The sequence below is a fragment of the Amblyraja radiata genome, chromosome 10 (assembly GCF_010909765.2).
Source record: "Amblyraja radiata isolate CabotCenter1 chromosome 10, sAmbRad1.1.pri, whole genome shotgun sequence".
Classification (NCBI taxonomy): domain Eukaryota; kingdom Metazoa; phylum Chordata; class Chondrichthyes; order Rajiformes; family Rajidae; genus Amblyraja; species Amblyraja radiata.
Window position 1 is genome coordinate 44,897,256 of NC_045965.1, and position 24,395 is coordinate 44,921,650.

At 38.5% G+C, this 24,395-nt stretch overlaps 1 protein-coding gene across 5 annotated transcripts in view; it reads left to right on the forward strand.

Annotated features, from left to right (window-relative positions):
• The window catches only part of rnf220 (ring finger protein 220), a 407,730-nt gene that overhangs the window by 309,739 nt on the left and 73,596 nt on the right, over positions 1 to 24,395 (forward strand). For all 5 annotated transcript variants that reach the window (XM_033028712.1, XM_033028711.1, XM_033028714.1 and 2 more), the window contains exon 6: positions 187 to 229. In XM_033028712.1, coding sequence (XP_032884603.1) covers positions 187 to 229 — 43 coding nt within the window. The remainder of the gene's footprint in view (positions 1 to 186; positions 230 to 24,395) is intronic.

Genomic DNA, 24,395 nt, shown 5'->3' on the forward strand with positions numbered 1-24,395 from the left:
GATCCAGAACACACCAATGGCAAGGAGGAAGTAGGTTTTGTTTACATCCTGTGTAGTTGGGGCAATGGGAGAATCCACTGCAATCCATCTGCTTCAAACATATATTTCACTTATATTCGGGCAGTATTTGACAGTTTAAGTGCTTCTTATTTATTTTTCACCTTTCTTTTCTGTTTTTCTTTATAGACATTTTTGCGAGTAAGGTCCAACAGGCAAGCAAGGCTGAATGGTAAGGTTACGTGTATGGCAACTTTGTAAAATACTGATTTAGGGGGGGAAAAAGCTTTTTTTGAAAGGGGGGAGGGTGTTTCAATTAAAGCTGCACTCTTTGATGAAAACAATTGAAATATATGCCATGAGGTGATAGTTTTTCAGTGTTTTCCATGACTTGTATGGTAAACGCACTTCATATTGAGTAACTTTTTGCTCCATTCTGAATGGAAAGAACAGACATAACAATAGTTGTTGCACAAGGATTTTGGCAGCGTTTATTTTCAACATGAACCCTTTCTGGAGTACTTTAATTTTAATATTTAATTTTAATGATTTTACATTTAGACCCGTGGCAAACTAGTCAAGCCATTGAGTTTATCCTTCGCTAGCAACTGATTGAAACAGAAATAAATCTGATGATATTGGTGTCTCATAATCAGCCTGGCATGGATGAAGTACTGAACCAGGCTAGCATGGCATATTCACATCAAATCTGAATATCAAATTTCTACACACACTGAGCCAACTTTGACATATGTCATTAAATCCCATAGGGCTTGTGATTGGCTAGCCAAGTTTAAATGTATATTGTCACTGATGCTGTCCATTTCTATCTTTATGATATCTGGTCACTATTGGTGCATCTGTTCATAAAACCCTCCTCTGTGCTTTTTGTTACTCTGGAGTAACTGACCTGACAGCTGCAGTCAGGTGTTTTTAATGACATGAGGAAAATAGTTTACAGTGTGAGGTTGGAGGAGAATTTCTTACACGGTATGGTTAAGGTCTGGGGTGACTACAAGTTGTAATGGTGGAAGTAGATTCCATTTTATCACAGAAGGATTCTGGGTAAGTATATGAAAACAGAATTTGAGAGCTGCATAAGATTGAAGTGAGGCTATTTGAAAGGCTTGAGAGTGGGACAGACTCAATGGGCTGAATGGCATCCTTCTGTGATTCTCAACATGAATCAGCATATAGTGACCTAGAGACACACTCCAGCGACTTGGATAAACATCTTGCTAACACTCCTGTACGATTCTACCCAAGTGCTGTGCTATGCATTGTTCCACTTGAAATCAAAGTTTTAAATTGAGACCTTATCTGCTCTCTTGGGTAAAATATTTCATGATTTTACTTAATTCAAGACTAGTGGTGTTATCTTTTACCTTGGTGATTTTTTTTTCCTTGATTAAAATAAGCAAAACTGATTTTCTGGTTGTTTTCTCACACTCGAGGATGTAAAAAAATTACAATTTAAATGCACTTTTTAACAAAAATGACCATGATCATTCTATCTTCTAAAAACATGAGGTCATTCAATATTCTGCTTCCATTGTCCTAAATCATATCAAATCCTTGTTCATCCATCATCCTTGTTCTTGCTGATCCGTATGGCTCCCAGTTAACCTTTGTAACGTTCTTAATCTTGCTTTCAAATCCCTTCATGGTTTCACCCATTCCACTCTCTGTAATCCACTACTCCTGCAGTCCACCAAGGCATTTCCATTTGCCTAATTCTAGTCTCTGAAACTTCCCTAAATTTTAATTACTCCTATTTCTCTCTTTTTAAGGAGCCTCTTTAGGGATCATATTAGTAATAATCTCCCAAAGTGGTATGCTCCAATGAGGTGCATTGGAATGCTTTGCTATGTTAAAGGTGTCATGAATGGAATATTAAATCTTCAAAGTTCTGTGTGATAACTCTGCCCATCCACACTGTTAACCAAGTTTTTCCTCAAAAACAAAGAACGTTATCAAGTTTACTGGTAATAAAAAAGAAACTGCAGATGCTGGTTTAGACAATGATAGACACAAAAAGCTGGAGTAACTCAGCGGGTCAGGCATCATCTATGGAAAAAATAAATGTGACGTTTTGGTTTGGGACCTGTCTTCAGGCTTAATGTGGGGGAGGGGGGATGGGGATGGGGGAGATTCGGACAAATTGCGGCTGGCAACAAATGACCTCGAGCAAGGAGGTTCGCTGGTAGGCCGATTGTTTGCTAGAGATGGTGTGAGCCCAAGAGGGATACACCGTTAAAAACTCTGGAACCGGTTAACGGACTTTTAGTGGAGGAAAGGGCGAGGGAAGGGAGGTGTTTGTAGAAGTTATCTGAAATTGGAGAATTGAACGATCATACCGCTGGGTTGTAAGCTACCCTAAAGAAATTTGAGGTGCTGTCTTTTGCCACTGGATTGCCTTTTCTATCCTGAACTCCATTGCCAGGGCGAGGCAAATTAGAGGAACAGCACCTCTTATTTTGTTTGGTTAGTTTACAAGCCAGTGGGGTGGGGGTGGCACTACAATTAGTCTGAAGAAAGTTCCTGACCCAAAACATCACCTATCCAATTTCTCCAGAATGCTGCCTAACCCACTGAGTTACTCCAGCAGTTTGTGTCTATCAAGTTTACAGGGTATTTTAATGAAAAATGGGGACACAACACCAACACTGTTACAAATTAATTTAATTGGAGCCTCCTATCAGGGTTGTGATGGTATTTATATACCAGTTGTATTGAGCTCTTCCAGAACATAATAACATATGATCTATCAATAAATTATTAGCAATGGCTTTAAAGGAGCCTTCCTTGTGGTAACAGTTTGTATTGGGTTCTTGTGCTTAATTATACTATTGCGATTTAGGCTATGAATTAGTTCTGCAATTAATGGGTAGGTTTTTGTGGTTTTCCTTATTTCAACAACTCTCACTCACTGCACTCATCACATCACCAAAATGTCCCAAGAGATGCTTGAGTCTGGAGAAGCAATAAGAAATTAAAATCTTAGTCTGTGACCCCAACACAACACAAATCTTTGCGCCCATCCATATCATGAAAATATTTTTCTAAATAATTTTTTATTAGTCTCTGGAAGTAGAAAAAAGAAGAAAAATAAACATTAGCTGTCTGGATTGGTTTTTGGATGACAGGTTTAGTAATAAAATAAACTTGAACACACTGGATATTGTAATTGGCTATCTAATTGATACAAGATTAAGTAATTAAAATTTTAATCATGGGATTAATTGCTGTTTCTTTTAACCAGGCCAGCAGGTACAACACTGCACGTGTAGACATACGGTGAAATATTTATGGGAGAATCTGGTTTATTTCTTTAATTAATATAGCTCCCTACTTTGACATTCCTTATCTTCACTGTTATGAAGAGATATGAAAACAATAAGCTATCTAGAAATTATTAATTGGCGGAATTTTATTGAAAGGTTCAGAGAGCTTCATTGCAAGCTCGTATTCATGTGGTATAAATGCTCAAAAGTACCTGCAATTCATTCCAGTATTTAACTGTTAAAATGGAAACTCATAGGACTTTTCATTTGTTGTTGAGGAATGAAGGTGATGAGCTGCATGGAAGGATGAGTGCAATGCATAACTATCCTACCAGCGAGAATAACATCAGCCTATTCACCACCATAAATAGAAGAGGGACAAAATAAACGGTTGTAATGTGGAAAGCAGGAAAAAAATGATGAAAAAATAGATGATGTTCTGGACACTTTTAGTTTTAAACTTTGTTTATACGAAGAATGGAGAATTGGGGACTGAAGAATGGACACAAGAGACAACAAATGCTAGAATCTGGAGAAACAACAGTTGGCTGGAGGAACCCAGCAAGTCAAGCAGCATCTCCATGCTTTTCCATCAGCTGAGTTCCTCCAGCAGATTGTTTGTCACAGAATAATGTTGCACACAGCTTTTAAATGAGGTTCTGGTGTTTCCTGTAGTAGATGTTGTCCATGTTAAAGGCTTATTTACAATTCAAAACCTGGCTTAGTAATCTGTAGTTGGCCATTTTGGAAAGTCTTGCTGTCTCTAATTATTTATTTTATTTGAAACTTCTTCCATTGTTAATTAATATCCCCCCCCCCCCCCAGTCACTATTATAAAGCAGTCATGATTTGAATCTTTCAAAATAACAAATTGTTAAGTAAGTTGAACTCCATATGTAAACCAGTTGTAAACATATTGTATAACAAGTTGCTAATTGTTAAAAGACAATATCAGAATTGAGGTATAATTGCTGCACAAGCTAACAGGTTTCTCTTAGGATATTAGATCTTCAAAAGATATGTTATCTGAAATATACGTTTCAGATTATAAGTGCATTTAAATCATAATTTCTGTTTGCAATTTGAGTTTAAAGGTTCTGATTTTTGATAGAACTGAATGTTAGATCTGTTCTGATATTTGCAAGGTATTTGATAATTTTATTTCCATCCTGTAGTGTAAAAAGTGGCATATTTTCATCATTACCCAAGTAGGGAAAAAACAAACTGAACTTCATCTGACATGAACCCCAGTGTCTATGACAATAAACTAAGCTTATCTATAGGAAAGTTGGTAAAAAGTATTATGTAATCAAGGGCTTAAATGAGTTCAAGAATAAAGCTAGAATGGTTTGGCATTGTTATCCTTTTTTTTAAACTGTAGATATTGGGAATTTGGAGCAAAGCAACTACAGATGCTGTAAACTAGGTGCACCAATGGCAAAAAAAACGATCATGACTCAACAAATGCCATTGACTAGTCTACTTAGCCTACTGTCATCCTTCATTAAGCCTACTGTCATCCTTCTACGCATGCTGCTCGATCTTCATAACACTTTTTGTGTTTATTTCACCTTATGGAGCAACTGTAGCTGTGAGATGATGTTCGACATATTATCAATTATAATGTAAAGGGCACAATTTTAAAAGATATAGGAGAACAGAGGTCTGAGGACATATAAACATAGATTGTTAAAAAATGCAGGATACCTTGAGAAAATAATCCTGGGTTTTATAAATGGAGGCTTAGAATGAAAGAGCAAGTTAGTACAGTAAATCCTTGTTTTAACATGCCCCTTTATAGTGGATTTTGGTTATAGCAGACACACTCTCAACTCGTACTGCCACCCCGGCCGCTTAGAGCGCATGCTTATGAGGGTCTCCAGCAAGCCGTTCTTCACTCACTGTACGGTCCAATTGAAGCTGCTATTTTTGCTGCTCATGTGGCTCCTGAGGACAGGGCTTTCTTCGGGCCGCCGCCACTGTCAAGCCACCCACGGTCACTGCGGGGCTCCCTCCCCTCTTACCAGCTGCTCCTTTCTCCTTCCCTTTATCTGCTCGACAGCCGCCACCTCCTGCTTCTTCCGTTGGTCTGTCCACAAGGCCTCTTTCCCATCCCCCACCACTGCCACCTCCTTCTCCTTTTCCCCCGGAGTCGCCAACATACTCCACCTTGGAAGTGGCACCAGGTGGGAGGGGTGGGGGCACCATGGTGACTGAGCGTGTCATGTCGTTGGCAGCGGCCTGAAGGAAGCTGACAGCCAAAAGCTACAGCGTGAGCGGTAACAACAGCTGCGTCAACCTTCGAAGAAGGGCTTGCTGGTGCAGACCAGTAGCATCGGTGCCTAGTTTTAAGATGGAATAGCACTGCATACTGAATCGGTCTGACGAAGGGTCCCAACATCACCTATCCATGTTCCCTAGTGATGCTGCCTGATCCGCTGAGTTACTCCAGCACTTTGTGTTCTTTTGTGGATTAACCATCATCTGTAGTTCTTTGTTTCAAATACATGCAATGATGATACCTTACTTGGTTATAACGGACATCATTCCACCCCCTCCCTCGTGTGGTCCATTATAATGAGGGAACTGATATAACTGGGAACTGAGTCAAATGGCTTTCTATGATGTAAATCTTCTGTGAAATTAGGCTATACGTTGAATTAAAGAACAAAAAATGGCACAGAAATATTGTTGGGAATGTATTAAAGATCTCTGAGGGAAAGAGAACAAATTTGTAAGCACATTTCTGACATGTAAAAGTGCTAAAGCAGTAATAAAAGTTTTTTTTTTAACCTTAATAGTAACAGATAGAGTTGGTATAAATATGATTGAGAGCATGGTATTCCTTAACTGCATTCAGGAGTTTTTAAATAATTGGTAAACAGTAAACTGAATAATGGCTATGGGGGGGGGGGGGGGGGGGGGGGGGGGGGGGAGTTGATTTGATTTGGTGAATATAAAATGCTGGAAATATTTGGCATGTTAGGCAGCACCTTTGTAGAGTGAAACAGTTAACGTCATTAACCTGAAACACTAACTCTGTTTCTCTTTGGACATGTGTTGTATGACCTCTTGTGTATTCAGGCATTTTCCGTTTGCAGGATCTGCAGGGTTTTTTGGCTTTGGGGAATGAAGCTGAGCAGTTGAAAAAGTATCAGTGCGGGAGTATTTTGTTGGTTGTGATCATAATTCATTTAGGGTTAACATAGTTATGGAAAAGGACAAAGATAAAATAGGGTTAAAGGTTCACTATTGGGATAAGGTTAACTTTATTTGACTAAGAAGTGATTTACTAAAGGTCCACCAGAAATAGCTATTTGAAGATAAATCAGTCTCTGGGCAATGTGAGCATTTAAGAAGGAGATTTAAGGGTTTCAAATAAGTGTGTTCCCACAAGGAAAAAGCATGTGATTCTCACCCAGGAGGCTCCAGTTTTGGCAATGTGCATTGAGGATGAGAAGGCAAAATAGGGAAGAATGAGACTGAAAATAATGCAGTAGAGAGCCTGGAAGCATACAGAGAATTTTGAATTTTAGAATGAAATTATAAAGAAAATTAGGAAAACAAAGGGGGGGGGGGGGGGGGGGGGCATGCAATGGCGATGTTATAAATTAGGAAATTTATGCTGCATGTAACAAGGGTAATATAATAATTATGGGGAACTTTAATCAACAGAAAGACTGGACAAACCAAGTGTGCAATAATTGTGTAAAAGACAAATTCATGGACAATGACTTTCCTGATTAGCTTGTTGAAGTACAAACAATGATATAACCTGTTTTAGATCTTGTATTGTGGATTGAGGATGTGCTAATTAAAACCTTGCACTTCTGGTCTTTTCAAGAAGAATGAAAGCATTTAATAGAATGCAATAAAATTTTATATATGGATTTAAAGTTTTTAGCTCAATCTAAAAAGAGACGTTTTTTAAAAATCCAACTACGTAGATGGGAAGCATGTGTTGATGTAATTCTAAAATGTCATTACAACTAATGACACTGAACAAATAATAAATTATAATGTTTATATTGTTTATTTCAAATATCATATAAAACCCATGGCTAATGAGAAGTTAAAGGCAAAGATTTGCAATGTTGCTTAAAGTGTAGTGAATTAATGAATTAGGAACCTTTCGTAATTTGGGAAAGGAACAAAATGTTGATAAGGAAACAGTATACCATGTGAATAATCTTGCAAGAAACTAATCAGACTTTAGAAGCTTCTATAAGTGTGTGTGTGTGTGTACAACAAAAAGAAAGTATAGAAAAAGTTAATGTGAGTTCATTATTGAAAAAGGACAAATATTACAGGAAAAGGAAATGGCAGGGAAATGAAGCAATTTTATTTGTGACTACCTTCTTGAAAGTAGAGGCAGAAAACCTGAAAACACTGCTGAACGTAGCTCTAGAGTGAAGAAGCTGAAGAATTTAGCTTTAGTTTTTTTTAAAAGACCAATAAATGTGACTGAAATCCGATTAATCTGCATTTCAAGTTTTCATTTTCCACCATGCCATAGATTCTAGAATGGTTCTCACAAATTTGAAGGGGACAGATGTAACTCCATTCTTCATGAATGAACGGGGAGAGAAAATGGTGAACTGCAGACTAATAAGTCAGATGTTGGGCGTAAAGAACATGCTAGAATCTATTAATAAGAAAGTAGTCACAGGGCATTAACATAGCTTAGCCAAATAGAAATTACATTTGAATTTTTTAAAAAGAGTTTTAGGTTGTAATTAGCAGAATAAATGAGCAAAAAAACCACTGGATATGGTCAACGTGCTTTCAGAAAATCTTTGACGGACTGCAAGAGGTTATTAAACAAATTTGAAGCATGAGTATTGCTGCACACTAAGGATTAGTTAACAAGCAAAGAGTGGGAATGAATGGGTAATGAGTTTTTAAATAATTGGTAAACAGTAAACTGAATAATGGCTATGGGGGGGAAGTTGATTTGATTTGGTGAATATGGAATGCTGGAAATATTTGGCATATTGGTTATGAGTTGGATTTTAAATGGGTTGAGGATACACTTAGACTAAGTAAATGAGAAACAACAAGTTAAGTGGAATATAATGTTGAAAAATGTGGTTATCCACTTGGTAGAAAAAATTAAATAAGTGGAGTATTCGTTTTAAATAGTAAGGAATTGAATAATAGTTGTTCAAAAGGACTTGGGTATTCTTAAGTATGTTATTGAAGGTTAAAGTGTAAACAAATGTTATGAGTATTGTGAAATTTGAGTAAGAATGACTTCAGTACAATTGTTAACACGGATTATTAAAAGTACCAGGATAGGTCAATAAAGAGATTTAAAAAAAACCAAGATGGGTTCTTTATTTATTTTATTCTTACATCCCTGCAGGAGGCCATGAGTCCCATAGCCTCTCTCCTAATTTTCCTGCACCTTTAACTTATTCTCTCTCAAATATGTTCATCAAATCCCCCAGCATTTTTTTTCCCCATTAACCTACACTAATGGGGACTTCACAGTCACCGATTAACCTAACAGCATGTCTTTAGGATGTATGAGCACACAAAGGAAGCCGAATGGTTAATGGAAGAACATGCAGACTTTACTTGGACAGCACCCAAAGTGAGGATTAAACCCGGGTCCCTGAAATACTGAAGCCTAAAAATCTGAGGCATAGAATATAAAACTTATAGAGATTTTGGTAGAACAGCAAATAATGGTAATTAGGCCATGACTGAGTTATTGTTTACTGTTCAAAAACAATGTTGTAGGAACGATGTGATTACAATTCAGAGGATGCATTTATGAGGATATTGCCCGGGCAATAGCTTTAGAGAGCCGACGAGCGATTACCCCATATGCTAACGCTATCCTTCACACTATGGACAATTTATAATTTTACCAATTAACCTGTAGGCAGGATCGACCCCGGTTCTCTGGCACTGAAAGGCAGCAACTCTACTGCTGTCCTAACTCTGAAGAAAGGTTGGCTAAAATGTAGGTTATTTTCTCTGGAGCACTGAGGAGCCTTATTTCTACTGGCACAGACTTGATGGTCTGAATGGTTGTCTTCTTGTCATGATTTTCTTTCATTCTCTCTATGACTCTCATTTGTTTACCTGTACTCATTTGAGTATTCTGACACCAAGTCAGAAACTTATGATAAGTTAGGGCCTGGCTGTTTCAGCCGGCACATTCACAAAAAAAACTCCTTGATTTAAAAAAAAGTACTGTCACACTGCTTTATTTTTCATATTGAGGCACCTAATTCCGGTAATCCACATGCATTATAAAGTTAGATTACTGATTATACTTGAGAATGAGAAATGAGGGAAAATAGAATTACATACATTTTATAATCATAAAATACTGTGGATATTGTTTACCTGAAATAAAAACAGAAAATGCTGAAAATATTTAGCAGCTCAAGCAGTACACAGTATGGGGGGGGGGGAAGAGAGATAGAGATAGAGATAATGTCAGATCAATGGCCTATTAATTCTGATGATGTATGATATTATGACCTAATTCTGGCTACTGCCACAAATGCAGCTTGACATGTATTTAGATTTCTGTTGAATTCAAGATAATTTTCATTTCAAAATACTCCTGCAAAGATTTTTTTTCTCTCGTCATACTTTATATTCACAAGATTCTAAAGTTTATGCCAAATAGCAAGGTCAGTCAAGGGGGTGGTCATGAAGGGGTTGTGCATGTTGTACAAATAGCAGTTTTCACTGTTTAATGGAATAGAATAGCGAATAGAATAGAATGTCTTTTATTGTCATTCAAACAGCTTGGTTTGAACGAAATTACATTACAAAAAAACCCCAAGACCCACACTTAACACAGTTTACATAAACATCCATCACAGTGAATCTCCAACATCTCCTCATTGTGATGGAAGGCAAAGTCTTGTCTCTTCCCTTTGTTCTTCTCCTGCGGTCCAGCAGTCCAACTGCAGCATCGAGGCGACTGGGGCTCACGATGTTAAAGCCCCCGGCGGGCGATGGTAAGTCCTGTGGCCGTTTAAGTCACGCGGGGCGATGTTAGGCCTTGCTCCGTGTCCTTTAAACCCCGCGATTCTAGAGGGAGAAGTTGCCGTTGCGGGAGCCCCGAAAAGCGGTCTCCCACCAGGGACCTGCGAGCTCCCAATGTTCCTGCGCCTGGAGCCTCCAAAGCTCCGAAGTCGGGTCACAGCTGCGCGTCACTACAACTCCTCCCGCTCCGAAGTCGGCCAGCTCCGCGATGGCAGGTCCGCAGGCTCCGCGACTGGAGCCCTCAGATTGGTCCCGGCCAGAGGCCGCCGCCGGCTCCACGATGCTAGGCCCAATGACACCAGAGACCCGACAGAGGAAAAAGTCGGGTCCCCGAACGGGGAAGAGACTAACGGTTTCCCCCACCCCCCACATATACACAGCTAAAGAAAAATAATAAAAATTAGACTCAACACATACACTTAACAAGACAAAAAAAAATTAAAAAAACATGCGGACTGTAGTCGTGCCGCTGCCGATAGGCGCCGCCACACCACGTATGGATGTTGATGTTTTAGTAATCATCATTTAATGTACAAAATTTCTTGCTGCATTGGGCACCTACATTTTTCTTGCTTCCTCTTGCTTCCCCTTCTATTGCCTAAATAAGTTACAAAACATATCAGCTGCAATCTGTGCCTGCCTGCCTGCAGTAAGGTATGAACAGCATTTAGATACTGGCTTATAAGTGCAAGTTACATTTGCACTGCAAAAGTGGTAGGGAATGACCATCTCCTTTCAACATACCCTTGTTAATATTCAACGATATTCCCTTTCCAACAACCTTCTCTCCAGGTCACAATTGTCCAAAAACATAAGAGTAATGGAGAGATAAAGCATGAAAACAGGCTCTTCAGACTGTCCAATAACAACCACCCATTTACACCGGTACCGTAGCTTAATTTTTTAATTCTCTGCATGTTTTCGTCAACTCCTCTGATTTCACCAATTACTAACTAACTAGAACAATTTACACTGGTCAATTAACCCACTCGGGCTTGGCATGTCAGAGGAAGCCAAAGCAACTGGAGGACACTCCATACGGGCAGCACCTTGGAGCAGCGGTAGAGTTACTGCCTTATGGGCCTGTCCCACTTAGGCGACTGCAGGAGACACGTTTGCGAGTGGTTGCCGGGGAGTCGCCTTCATGGTCGTGATGAGTTCCTGCATTCTGGGAACTAGTCGCGGCCTCATTATAGTCGCCGCAAATATTTCAACATGTTGAAAAATTAGTGGCAACTAGAATGAAGCCGCCATGGAGAGTAGCGAGAATTCTCGTGCCGTAGGTGGGTCGCCAGGATGTCCTAATGGGTTGCCAGGAGGTCAAAGGTTCTCGTAGCCAGTGCTGACCAGTGAATTTCATTGGCTCATTGTGGGAAAAAAAACCTAAGCAGTAGTTTTCAGAACCAAGGATAACCGACCGGTAATGTTAAATGTCCGCTGAGCTTCACAGCCGTGTATCTCTGCCTTCTTAAAAGTTGTCTCCCCCCTCTTTTAAAGGACTTGCCGTACACTGTGCTTTTGCCATCTTAATTACAGCGCCAACCTTCCTGTTCATTGCGGTGTGTGTTTGTATCGCATTTGCTTTGCACTGTGTGAATTTCATTCAGACAGTGCTCCCCCCACTTGCCCTGTCTCCCGCTAACATAACGGGCTGGTGAAGGAAGCGATGTGTGTGTGCGTGTGTTCCACTCTGACAGTGGCCATTCCAGTTGCCGGTTTTTCAGGCGACTGCCGGCAACTTGGCAGTCGCCTGAAAAATCACCTAAGTGGGACAGGCCCATTATAGCGTCAGACAATCTGGCTCGATCCTGACTAAGGGTGCTATCTGTGGGGAGTTTGTATGTTCTCTCCGTGACTGGGTGGGTTTTCTCCTGGCGCTGGTTTCTTTCCACACTCCAAAGACCTACAGGTTTGTAGGTTAATTGTCTTAGGTAAAAATTGTAAATTGTCCCTCGTGTGTAGGATAGTGCCAGTGTATGGGAACCGCTGCTCGGCACGGAATTGGTGGTCCGAAGGGCCTGTTTCCGTGCAGTATCTCTATACTTAATAAAAACCTAAAAGATGTTCACATAGAGAACAAGCAAACTCCACTCCTGAGGTAAGAATTGAATCTGGGCCTCTGGCGCTGTGAGGAAAATGGTTGATTATTTGCCATTGTGCTGTTTGCTTAACTGGATGTCAGCTAAATGCCATGTCTGCCGGAGTTGATCTTTGTAAAGTAACTAATCGCACAGCTCTCCACAATCTACAAGGTACAAATCTATGATTGAATTTCCTTTACTAGCTCGTCGAGTATAGCTTCAACAATACTTGAATTTCAACAACATCCAAACCAAAGATTTCGAAGAATATCTTAGTGCAGTATGCAAAGGTGACCCTGTGCTTTTAGTCACCTGCCACTTTACCTCTATCCTTTTCTCATTCTGTCTTTGGGTTCCAATTGCTCTGACTATTGTCCAAATGTAAGCTCACAAAACAGCATCTCATCTTTCATCTGGGCACATTACAGCTCTCAAGGCTTACTATGGAATAGCAGAAAATCACACTTCTATATCTCTCGCTGTAGTTGTTATTTTTTTAAATGTGATTATTACCTTGAAGGTTTGGACTGTGCCACATTCACTTTTTTCCTCTATCTATTCCCCTCTCTAACTTAAAATACTACATTTTTCAGTTTTCCAGTTCTACCATGCTACCCTCTAATAATAAAGATCTATAATTTGATCTTGAAAAATGTGACGTTTGATGGTGCCATGTCTCAATGAAAGGTTGCCATCAAAGATGAGGCTGCCAGTGCCTTTAGTGTATCAGCACAGCCTTTGCCATCTGGGGAAAGCCATGTTTTAAGTTCAAGACCTCATATCCAGCAGGTCTTCTGGGCATTGGAGCTCTCAGCCCTCCAACACACATCTGAGACATGAGCTACCTGTGGCAGCCTCCTCAGCATTGGGGAAATACCACCAAAACTGTTTGTGCTGAAACCTAGACATCCATTGGCAGGATAAACAAACAAAGGCTGCATCTCTACTTTGGCTTTGAAGGCCAGCCATATTGTCCGCATGTCTGACACCAGACTCCTGAAAAAGATACTCTTGAGTTATCTCATGGTGGAGGGGGGGGGGGGGGGAAGATTTATGTTTGTTCCCAAAGCCTCCTGTGAAAGTGTAATATCTCCATTGATATGTGGGAATTCCTGCCCAACGGTCACACAAAATAATGAAGGAAAATTTGGAATGGCATTGAAAATTTCCAATCCATTTCTTGGGCGTGTACGGAAAAGCCATAGTAAACCTTGGAAAGAATGATGGACACAAAGTGCTGGAGTAACTCAGTGGGCCATGCAGCATTTTGGGGAAAAAAAGGATTGGTAACGTTATGGGTCGGGACCCTTCTTCAGACATTCAGAAAGGATGCACCATCTCCCAACCTGTGACAGAAAATTCTAGTTCTTAATTGGTCTAATTAGCCGCCTCTAAATCGATTGAACCGGAATGGAGCAAATCTCTTTGATCCCAAGGGACTACCTAGGAAGAGGATGAAAAGAAAAAAGTGAAAGTCACAACATCTGCTGCCCTAACTCACCTTTCCATAAATCCAGTTTTATATGATTTATTTTTTGCCTGGTATCATTTCACTTTAGTAAAGTTCAAAGCATGCAATTATACCTCAGTGCATTGTGAGCTACAGTATGGAATGTGTTGAGGCCCCTTGTCTCTCAGTTGCAGGACAGTAGGGTCAATAACATACCAAAGAAGGATTTAACACTCTATTGCCACTGTCATTTATACTTTTTGTAAAATATTAATACCACGGATCAGGATCTGATTTCACACACTTTTAAAGGCATTAAGTTTTAAGAATCTTATGAACCAAAACGTGCAGATATCCAGACTTTTCCATTTCTATCCCTTTAACATTGTCACATTGAAAGGAAGCAATGCATAGTATTGACATTGAACCTTTTCTTGTGTTCTATAATGGATTAAATACTTTTGAAGTGTTTTTGGTGTTGCCTTGCGGGGAAAAAACAGCCAGGTTGTTTTATTGGTGATGGTGTGGAGTTAATACTGGACAGACAATTACACTGATTCCCTGCTCTTTGAATCGTGAGTTGGTATCGTTTACATCCATCTGAATAGCCTGATAGGCATATATTTTAATTCAAAGCTCAACTCTTCTGACAGTGTAGCATCTATATAGTGAGAATTTTGAGATTAATAGAATCAATGGTCTTTAGATGTGAGAATCCTATTATTGAAGCACAGCTGACTGTGTTGGCTTATTTTTGCATGGTGTATGGCAGAATGGAATACTATGTTGGGTTGGTTCCAATGCTGTTAGTTTGCTGCCCTTCATTGTATAGTAATGGAGATGTCCTGGGCACAAGCCTAGTTGCTCACCAGAGAAAAAGGAAGAAAAGCCCAGGCAGATGACTCTTCCTTGGTTCGTGTCACAGAAATATTTGCAAGATATCTGCATTGTGAAAGGTGGAGTTTAAATGTCTGAATATCTAGTCACTATCTTGATGCATACAATGTGTCGACTGTTAAATCTTCAATGCCTTTCAGCATTTTATAACCAATTTTCACAATTTGGCTCACCCCAATTACATCTTGTGACTCAAGGGCTACAAGGTTGATGAGGGCAACCTTCTTACCATCTACAATATGTCAATTGACACGATTCTGTCTGCATCTTGTCATTCCTTTGGGTTCGTATCAATAACACATTTCCTAATTAACCACACAGGGTACGTCAGTTTGTTTGTGCAGATATCCCCTGAGACGAATGGATATTCTTAATGTTTTGCAAATGGGGAACTGCTTTGCAGTATTTCTGGGTAACCATAGGGAAGGTCAGTAAAATAGTAGGGTTGCTGGCAAGGACATGAAACTTGTGGGGTTGCGTTACAGCTGAGAAAAAAAGGCATTTTGTTACATTAGCTGTGTTGCAGTAGACTGTTTGGAAAAGCCTGATATGCAGAAAACATTTGCTATTATGTTAATTCATTTAATAATTTGCTGCAGCCTTTGCCTTCATTAGCACAAAGTAGCAGAGGAATTGGTTACATTAAATTGTAGTATACCTGAGAAATAATGCTTTCTTGTATGGAATGGTGGGTACTCTTATTGCTTTGAGGTATATGTTAGAGTTTCACTTCGAATTGATCTGTTTCATTCTCGATGTGAGAATTTGTTTGGATTTATTTTCAAATATTAAAAAGGTTCCTGATGATTAATGCATCACTGCCTATTGATTTTTTTTAAAGTAATTTGTTCCATTGGTGAACAGTGATGAAAATATCAGTGAACTAAGTTGGACCAGTTTGCAAGACTAATACTGTCAGTTAGTAAATGCCAAAATAATGTACTTCAGCCATACATATGAAGTGGTATTTAGGTCAAATTCTGGTCATTACTTTGGCTGATGATTAATGCATTCTTTAAAATAAGCTCTTAATTTGATCTGTTTTATAGTTACAGAGCATGGTCCTGTATTGGCCACACTTTCTTTATTCGGGATCCTGGAAACTGTTATCTTATTATCTTAGTCCCTCTTCCCAAGATCAAATGCAACAATATTCTATTGGCATTTTCAGGCAAGGGTCCTCAGCAAAATAATACCCACCTGAAAAATACAAATTATTTCGACTGAAAATAAAAAAAAATAAGGTATTGATTTTAGACCAGCAAGTAAAAACTGGGCTATACTTGGCAGAATAGTTTTTAAATGTGAAAAATGTGGAGTGGGAACTCTTTACAACTGTTCCACCTTTCAAGACTACTGTAGAACATTAAGAGGGTCTCAGTTTGCCATTTTATCTGAAAGATGGTAGCTGCAATCTTTTCAGTTTAATGTTTCCCTTGATTATGTACAAATCCATAAATTTATGCTTCAACTGGAAGGAAGAAGTGTAACCACTAAGCCAAATCCACAAGTTGATGGGAAATTCTCCTTTGTACTAATACTTATCTGCTAATCAAAATTTCTAAAAATTATTGTCTTTCATTACATTTAGTGGGGCAAATTCGGTTGCCGCATCTTCCAGCATCTCACATATGACTACACAGCAAAAGCACTAGAATGGTGTCTCTGCAACATTGCCTATATCCATCGTGAGGAAATCACTCAGTGTTCTCTCCCAGGCTCCACTCCAATAGGGTGCTTGTTGGGGGATAAAGTGAAGCAATGCAGTGGAAAAACACTGAAAAGAGCTTTGGGGAATGACACACCACTGATTCTGTACTGAAATTGGGTCCTTTGTGTACCCCACTGGTTAATATCACATCTAGCTGTCCATCATGAATGTCTCCAGGCAGCCACAATCCCAAAATGTAACTTTTGTACACTGCAAATGAATCATCGTGGAGCTGTAGAAGCAAGTGGTACAGGAGAAAAGCATTCATTGTGTATCTGCTAACTGAAGAGGAGCACCAAACTCTTAAAGCTAAGAACTATCTACCTTGGTTCCATTTTCTAGTTTATATGCAAGCCTTCTACAATTTTGCACTTAAAGTTTGCATTTTAGTATATTTTAAATATAACAAATGTTCCTGTGGAATATTAATTACAGAATCTGAATTACGCATTTGAATGAGATATTGTTGTATATCAAAAGTAAACAGAAATCCACAGTGCAGATATGGTGAGAGATCTGAGAGATGATGTGATGATTCCAAGTTGATCTTCCTTTTCTTGAGTTTAGCCTGTGTGTGTTTAAACTGAGGTTTTTGTTAATGCTTTTATAACTAAACACTGCACGTGATATGGCTGAGCCTCATTAAGTTTTTTTTCCTTTTAAATGCCCAGTAGCTAATTGCATCAGCAGAGCTGTTTGCAAACAAAGCTCTGGCAAATGGTGCACATATAGCCTTTCACCATCATGATTTTTCACTGTGCCCTTTCTGTCATAGTATTTCTATACATGTGGTGTTAACTTCCCTTACTTGTTCCAGAGAGATTAGCAGATGAGACTTCTTATCCTCCATATGAAGGCAAAGTGACTTTGTCAGTCTGTATATTTCGCATATTAAAAGGCCATTTTCTGTGTTCAGTCAGGTGTGTCAATATGGAATCTCTGTTGTGACTATTAACTTGACCCTAATCAGAATTTATCCAATTAAATGCAACGGTCTTTCACATGGGATTGCTGAACATTGTCTCCAAAATGCATACGTTGTTTAAAAATTGATGAGCTGTTTCATTTTTGGTGGTATATATTAGTTTTTTATCCTCTAGAATTCACATTTTGAGCATTTATTGTTCCTAGAATAAGGTACTGTTCTGTCTTAAGATGATGAAAACCCAGTTTAATTTTGATAATTAAAAATGCACTTACCACAAATGTGAATTAGCCTAGATAAGACTAAATTCCCTGTGAAAATTCCTAACTGATAAAGATTAACATACTATACAATATGTTTAGCATTGACGTTAAGTTAAAAAGCACTTTGCACATGTAGTCCAAATTTTCCAATAAGGCATTCAATAGAATAAGCTTGTTCAATACAATAAGATTTCTTGTGGCAGTCTCAAAATCAAAACTGTACGATTGGTGTACATGGACATGAGATAGCAATAATAGAATGCTGTAAGTATTAGAAAAGTACAGGTAATGTATCCAATGGAATTTATTATTTGGACAAGCCATACCATAAATTCTAATTCTTAAAACTGTAGAATCATGAATTAGTTAAAGCAGCGTAGGAGACCATTCAGTCTATTGTGGTGGTATTGGCTCTTGTAGAATAATGCAGTCATTTCCATTCCCTTGCTCTTTATTGCGGTGCCTCAAGTACTTAATTAGTTCCCTTTCAAGACCCCTGATTCTGAATTTTGTTTCGATCATCTTGACAAATATTGAAGTGCAGATCATAACACACCCTGCGCATAAAGGAATTACCTGCACTGGACTGATGAAGCAGGAGTTGATCTGACCCAGTGTGATGGTGTTACTTCTGTCCAGTGCTGCAGGCTGCATTAGATTTACTCGCTAACCCAGCTGCTACTGCGCTTGTAGCCACAGCACAACCTGCAACTATTCGCAAACGACCCATCCATTACCTAGGGCAGCCACCCCTCCCCTTTCTTGCGCCGAGGTCACTTCCCGAGCTGATCACAGAACTTTAGAGTGCTTTCTGTGGGCGTGAGAGATGAGCTTATGGAACATTCACAGCTGCTGACTTTTCCCTTCACCTTTTGCTGCCGCCATCCATTATAGTCTGAATTCTGTTTGTAAGCCATGTGGCGATTCTACAATTGACCCGATGTACATATAATTCACTTTCAGGGATTTCTTTCAATTAGAGATCTTGATCTTCAGATAGCCAAATATAGTTTGAACAAAGTGGTTAATTTGGAATCAAATTGTCACTTCAGTTGCTATAACCAATCTTGGCTTCCATCCCGAATTATATCATCATAAAGCTGACATTAAATGATAACTTTATAAGTGCAATGGAGCCTACCTGATTTATTATTGTCATGGCCTATTGCAAAATCTAGAAGGTTAATTCATCAGATTTATTGGTAAACTATATTGGTTCTGAAGGTAGATAACATTCATAAAATAAAATCTGAAGGAAGCCGTCTGTCTGGCACTGCCTCTTGTTTTTAAAAGAGTGTTCACGAAGATTTATGATTAAAGTTGGGACAGCATGGGAACTTAATGGCAGTAGCTTTATGCCCTTCATATTTGTGTCCTTTATATTGGCAGATTGTGGTTTAATTCCAGTAGGAATGAAACCACTTGGACATCAATTTACTAACTTCATTGAAATGCGGGGTAGAAATCATTAGATAGAAGCAGGAGTATCAAATCTATTTTTTTGGATTTAATTTTAATTTTGTTGAGATTCTAAATCGTTTAGTAAAATGGCTAATTTAAAATTTGAAGACCTGTGATAAAATAGTTCCTATACTTGTCACAACTCATTGATGTGATGATGTGGCAAAATGCTCTTCAGTGAGAAATTAATCAGACCGTGACAGTCAGAATTTTAATTTTATGCTCTTCTGCATATATTAAAACTAGAATGTGAATTGGCTGCTATTTGACGTTTATTGTAGGTTCCCTAAAAATCACATTGCCGCACACAATACTATTATTCACTTGCAACTGTTTTCTGACACTTCTGAAAACATGCATTTTGAAAATCAATATTAGAGAGATGTGATGCCATTATTAAAAGAGTAAATTGCAGCAGATTTTGGCCACAACGTTAGGGAAGTGAAATGTAGAAATTTAGTAGCCGCCCTGCTCCTCCATAAACAGTAACATTAGCCTATCTGAAAAATTCATTATCGAATTACATGGCAGAATGCAAATTTACTTGTGTGATATATACTGATAAGCGGACACAAATGCTGCAGGTTTGTTAAGAGTAGTATGCCAACTGAGTTTTGATGTGCACCTGACACCACAGATAAATGCTGGCACTAAAGTGGGCAACGTGCTCTCTGCCAGGAAAAAAAAACAGACTTTGCAACTTTTTAAAAATCTGACAGATTTTTAGTAATTTCTCTTCTGTAGTTTTACTCAACGTCTTCAGTTGAGGAAATATAAGCTGATTCATGCAGAATGTTCAGAATATTTGTTAGGTATGTAAGATATGAAACTACATTTCTGTAAAAAGTGATTTAAAAAAAGTGGTAACTGCAAGAAAGATTAAATTGCAAATATGGCAGGGCTTGGAACTTTTTGACTCATTGTGACTCCCTTATGTCATTGCAGCAAGATGCATAAATAATATTCCTCATCTCCTGTAAGAATCAAATTCTAACCAGGAAGAAAACTATGATTGGGGGAAAAAAATATTCTGCATTTTGGATTTTTCCTGTTTGGAAGATGATGTATGATGTTCAAGTTTGCAACGGAAAATAATAGAGAGAGAATTGCAAGTCTAATCTGTGTCAATAATATACAATGAGGTCACTTAAAAGCAGAAAAAAAAATTAGTCTTTGTTCAGAACATACCCTGTTGCGAAAAGGAAATTGTACTTTTCCTTCTGTTATCTTAGGCAACAGTGCTCAAGTGCCTCCATAGACGTATAGAGGGGTTAACAATGTGGTATTTTGATGTAGTTTACAATGTTATGTGAACCAGAAACATCACGATGAATCAGTCTGAATAAATAGCCTACCTCACCGACAGGCACCGACCGATTGGGGCTAGATTCTGTCAGTGCAACCCAGATCTTAAAGTACACAGGAGTGTGATTACCAGATAATTAATTAATGATGATAGTGTAATCACTTCTAATTAATTCAGTCATAATTGTTTTAGACATTGTATTCCTGGAAGTATTATGCGTTAAGGGTGTCAGGTAAGTAAAGTTAAACCTGCCTTTGTTCTTTCCCTGAGCAAAAAAACAAATTGCTGAAGGAATTTATCCGGTCAGGTAGCATTTATAGAGGGAAATGGGCAGGCTGCATTTTGGGTGGGGCTCATTCTTCAGATTGATTTTCCAATCTCCGGAAAACTGTCTCCTCCTTCATGTTTACCCGGCACTCACCAACTCCCTCCTCCCGCAACCCCTTCCATTCCAGACCCCTTACTGCCCTGGTCACCCAGTTCCTTTTGCCTCCTCCATGTCCCATCCATTAATCATCCACCCCTCCCAACTCCAGGTCACTCCACCCCGACAATTCCTTCTACCCACCATTCCCCTCTCTGGTTCTACATTTCATTCCCCACCTTCCTTTCTTAGCAGACTTCAATATTTGTACCTTTTTTGTCTTCTCCACATCACCTCCAACCTTGAGTCTGAAGAAGGGTTACGACCTGAAACATTGCCAGCCCATTCACTCCACAGATGCTGCAAGACCTGTTTAGTTCGTCCAATGTGTGTGTTTTTCTCAATAATCCAGCATCTGCCATTTCTTGTGTCTACATCTTGGTTATCGTCCTCACTCTTCTTTCCACCCCCTTCCCCACCATATCTGACTCATCTGCCAATCACCCCTCCATCTGTCACTTGGCAATTCATGCTTCACCCCTTCTTCTCGCCTCTTTCTCTCAGCTATCTCCCATCTACTCCACCAGTCTGAAGTGGGCCACAACCCAAAACGTTGTCTCTTCATTTCCCCTCACAGATGCCTCCTCATCTGTTGAGTACCTCCAGTAGTTTGTTTTTTACTCAGGATTCAAGTATCTGTTGTCACTTTTGTCTCCTTTATTATTTCACTCTTGGCTTTATCGTGGAGCTGGCAATTTCATTTTTATTGCAATTGAGTCAGATACGCTCACATGTATCTACTCAACTGTGGTAGAAGCATTTTGCCTGTGCAAGAACTATATCTGAAAACAAAGAGTTGTTAAGTGATGATCCTGATTATATCTAAAATTTCAAGAGCCGAGTTGATGCTATTTGCCAATGCTGCTTGAAACTAATTCACATTCACCATCTTCTTAACCTTAAGTTTGTGCGTGAATTATTAGATGATTAAATGCCGTTGTTCATCGGCATCATTATAGTTGTATAGTATGTGATCTGTGATTTGAAAGATCCATCTTTAGAATAATTTCATTCTGAATGGAGAGGGTTGGTTAACAAGAAAATTAGGTCTTCAAGAATTATTTCTCAATGAGCACCAAAGAGAAAGCTGAAATGACAGGCCAGAGCTTATCTGTCGTCAGAATCCAAAGGTCTGGTGACACATTTCAAGTACAAAAAAGCTTTGCTATTGTTGACTGAACAGGATTTATACATAGATCTTAAAAAGGTTAAAATTAGATACTGACAACTCCCCTTTAATGTAAACTCAATGTGGCAGTGAGAGCTTGGTCATATTTGGATTGTTTTGGTATATATCACATGCCAGTGTCTTCTGAGGATGCTTTAGGAAATTACACCTGCAATGTGTAGATCAGCCCCCTTCCATATTTGAGGTTCACTGAACCTGCAATATATGAATTTTCTTTAAAAATTGAACAGCTGCCTTTCAATTGTTCCATGTAAATGAACAGTCAAGAAAATCCGAAATATAGCGTGAGTGCTCTTTCTGGAGAGGACTTCCTTTTCGTATTGCACTAACAGAAAATGTATTTCTGTTCAAAATTTGTATCCGATTTTCTTTCTTCAGAAAGAAAGACACAAAGTAGTGATTTTTAGAAGTATTCAAAAAGTTTTGTTTCAGTTGTCCTTCACATAACTATTCTGTGATCATTAGTTCACAGCTGGTCCAGAGTTACAATATCTTTCTGTTTCAGAAATGTGCTATCAGATTTTCACTCTATAGAATACAGTGTAAGAATAACATTTTTCTGGAGCCTGGTGTATTAAGAATTCAGCAGTAGTTACACCAGTGGGTCCTGCGTAATTGAGCTGGGTTTTTCTATTCAGCCGAGCCTTTCGAGAGTACATTGTCGATTAGAGCAGAGATATTTCATTTAGCATTTAGTCAGAGACAGCTGAATAATCTGCATATAGCCATAGATGGATTTCTCACCTCCCCCACTCCTCCTTTTACTTTTGATATTACTTGTACCTAAAAATTAATGTAGCATCACTCAATTTGCAGTTAAGGAAGAACAAAGAATTACAGTGTAATAGGCAGTGTTCTGCGGTGTTAAATTTCTAATTATGTGCAGGACAGTTTTTAAAGAAAAGAATAAGAGAAGAGAAAATTCATAAATTTGTACAATGGGCACTGGGGATTGGAAGGACAATTTTGGAATGAGACTGTCAAGTGAAACAGTTTGAAGAAATAATTTGGTTTTGTAACTGCAACACATTAAATCTGCTGTCTGATTACTATTTAAATGAACACTCTAATTGTCATGATAGATTATTTCTTTTATTAATTGAAAGGAAATTTTCAGACAGGTTGGAACAGATACCTTGACTTTTAATATTTAAAAAAAAAGGATGCATCACTTTTGTTTGAGTGAACCTTTTGTTAAACCTGAACGGAGAAAAGTTTATGAATATGCTGAGGAATGAGCAGTAATTCCTAATTATTGGTATAGAATTCTAAATTACCGATGTACATAGTGAAATTGAAGTTTGAACCCGAAATGAACAATGTAGTGTAAACTAGATTATGACAAGCTGGAATTGAAACTGCACTTTTGTTGTCTTTAACTAAGCTTAAGGCAAAAAAGGTGATTACCAGACATTTCAAACACAACTGACAATTCTTAGTTGAATGTAATGTTAAGTGAAGTTGAGTTATTTGAAACAACCAAGATTGTATAAGGCTTTGGCTTATGAGGGTCTTTGCCATTTATTCTTGAGAGCTTTCCTTTTGACCTCCACACAGTTTTGTGGTAAAGGGTCATCTGCCATAACTTGATCATCATGGGTAACCAATTCTATTTAAAATTTATTACTCTGCATTACCAAAGTAATTAGACTCTTTTGAACTTGCCCCAGGTTTCTTTTTGGATTAAAAATATATATTTTTAAACAACAAAAGCCACATGTTACAAAAAGGTTTCCATCAATAATATCATTGTTATACAGCAAGGTATTAATAAACAGAAAATGATGATAGTCAAATAGGTTCAGTAACATATGTTGAGGGATTAATAATCTGATTTCCCCAAAATAACAAGAATTTTACATCTGTCACAGATCACAGATGAAGCTGGGATTTTATAACTTGCCTGAAAGATGATATCTCAACAGTGCAGTTCTCATGCAGTACTGCACTCACACTTTTGTCTAGATTTTATGCTCGAGCACCTGAAGGAGAACTTGAACCATTGAGCATTGAGTGACAATATATGATTCTATAAACTGCAACCCCCTACTGCCTGAGTAAAATGACCATGAGCCAGTTCAATAATCCCCGAAATTGGAAAAAAAATGCTCGTCAGCTTTCCCTAGAGGCAAACACCAGGAGACCCAAACCCATTAATTATTTTCTGAAATAATTAGTTTTATCTTGTAATCACTGCTTCATCTTGTGGAAATTTGTCTAAAATGTATTTGAAGAACTGTGACATCAAGTACTTTAATAGCCTTTCATAGAATGATCACTCTGAAGAAATGTAAAGCTTTGTGAAAGTTTATTTTTAGTGAACTGTGTGGTGTTTTAGTGAACACGAACTGTCTGTGATTAAACTTCTTTCAGTCATTTCTCTTAGTTATTTG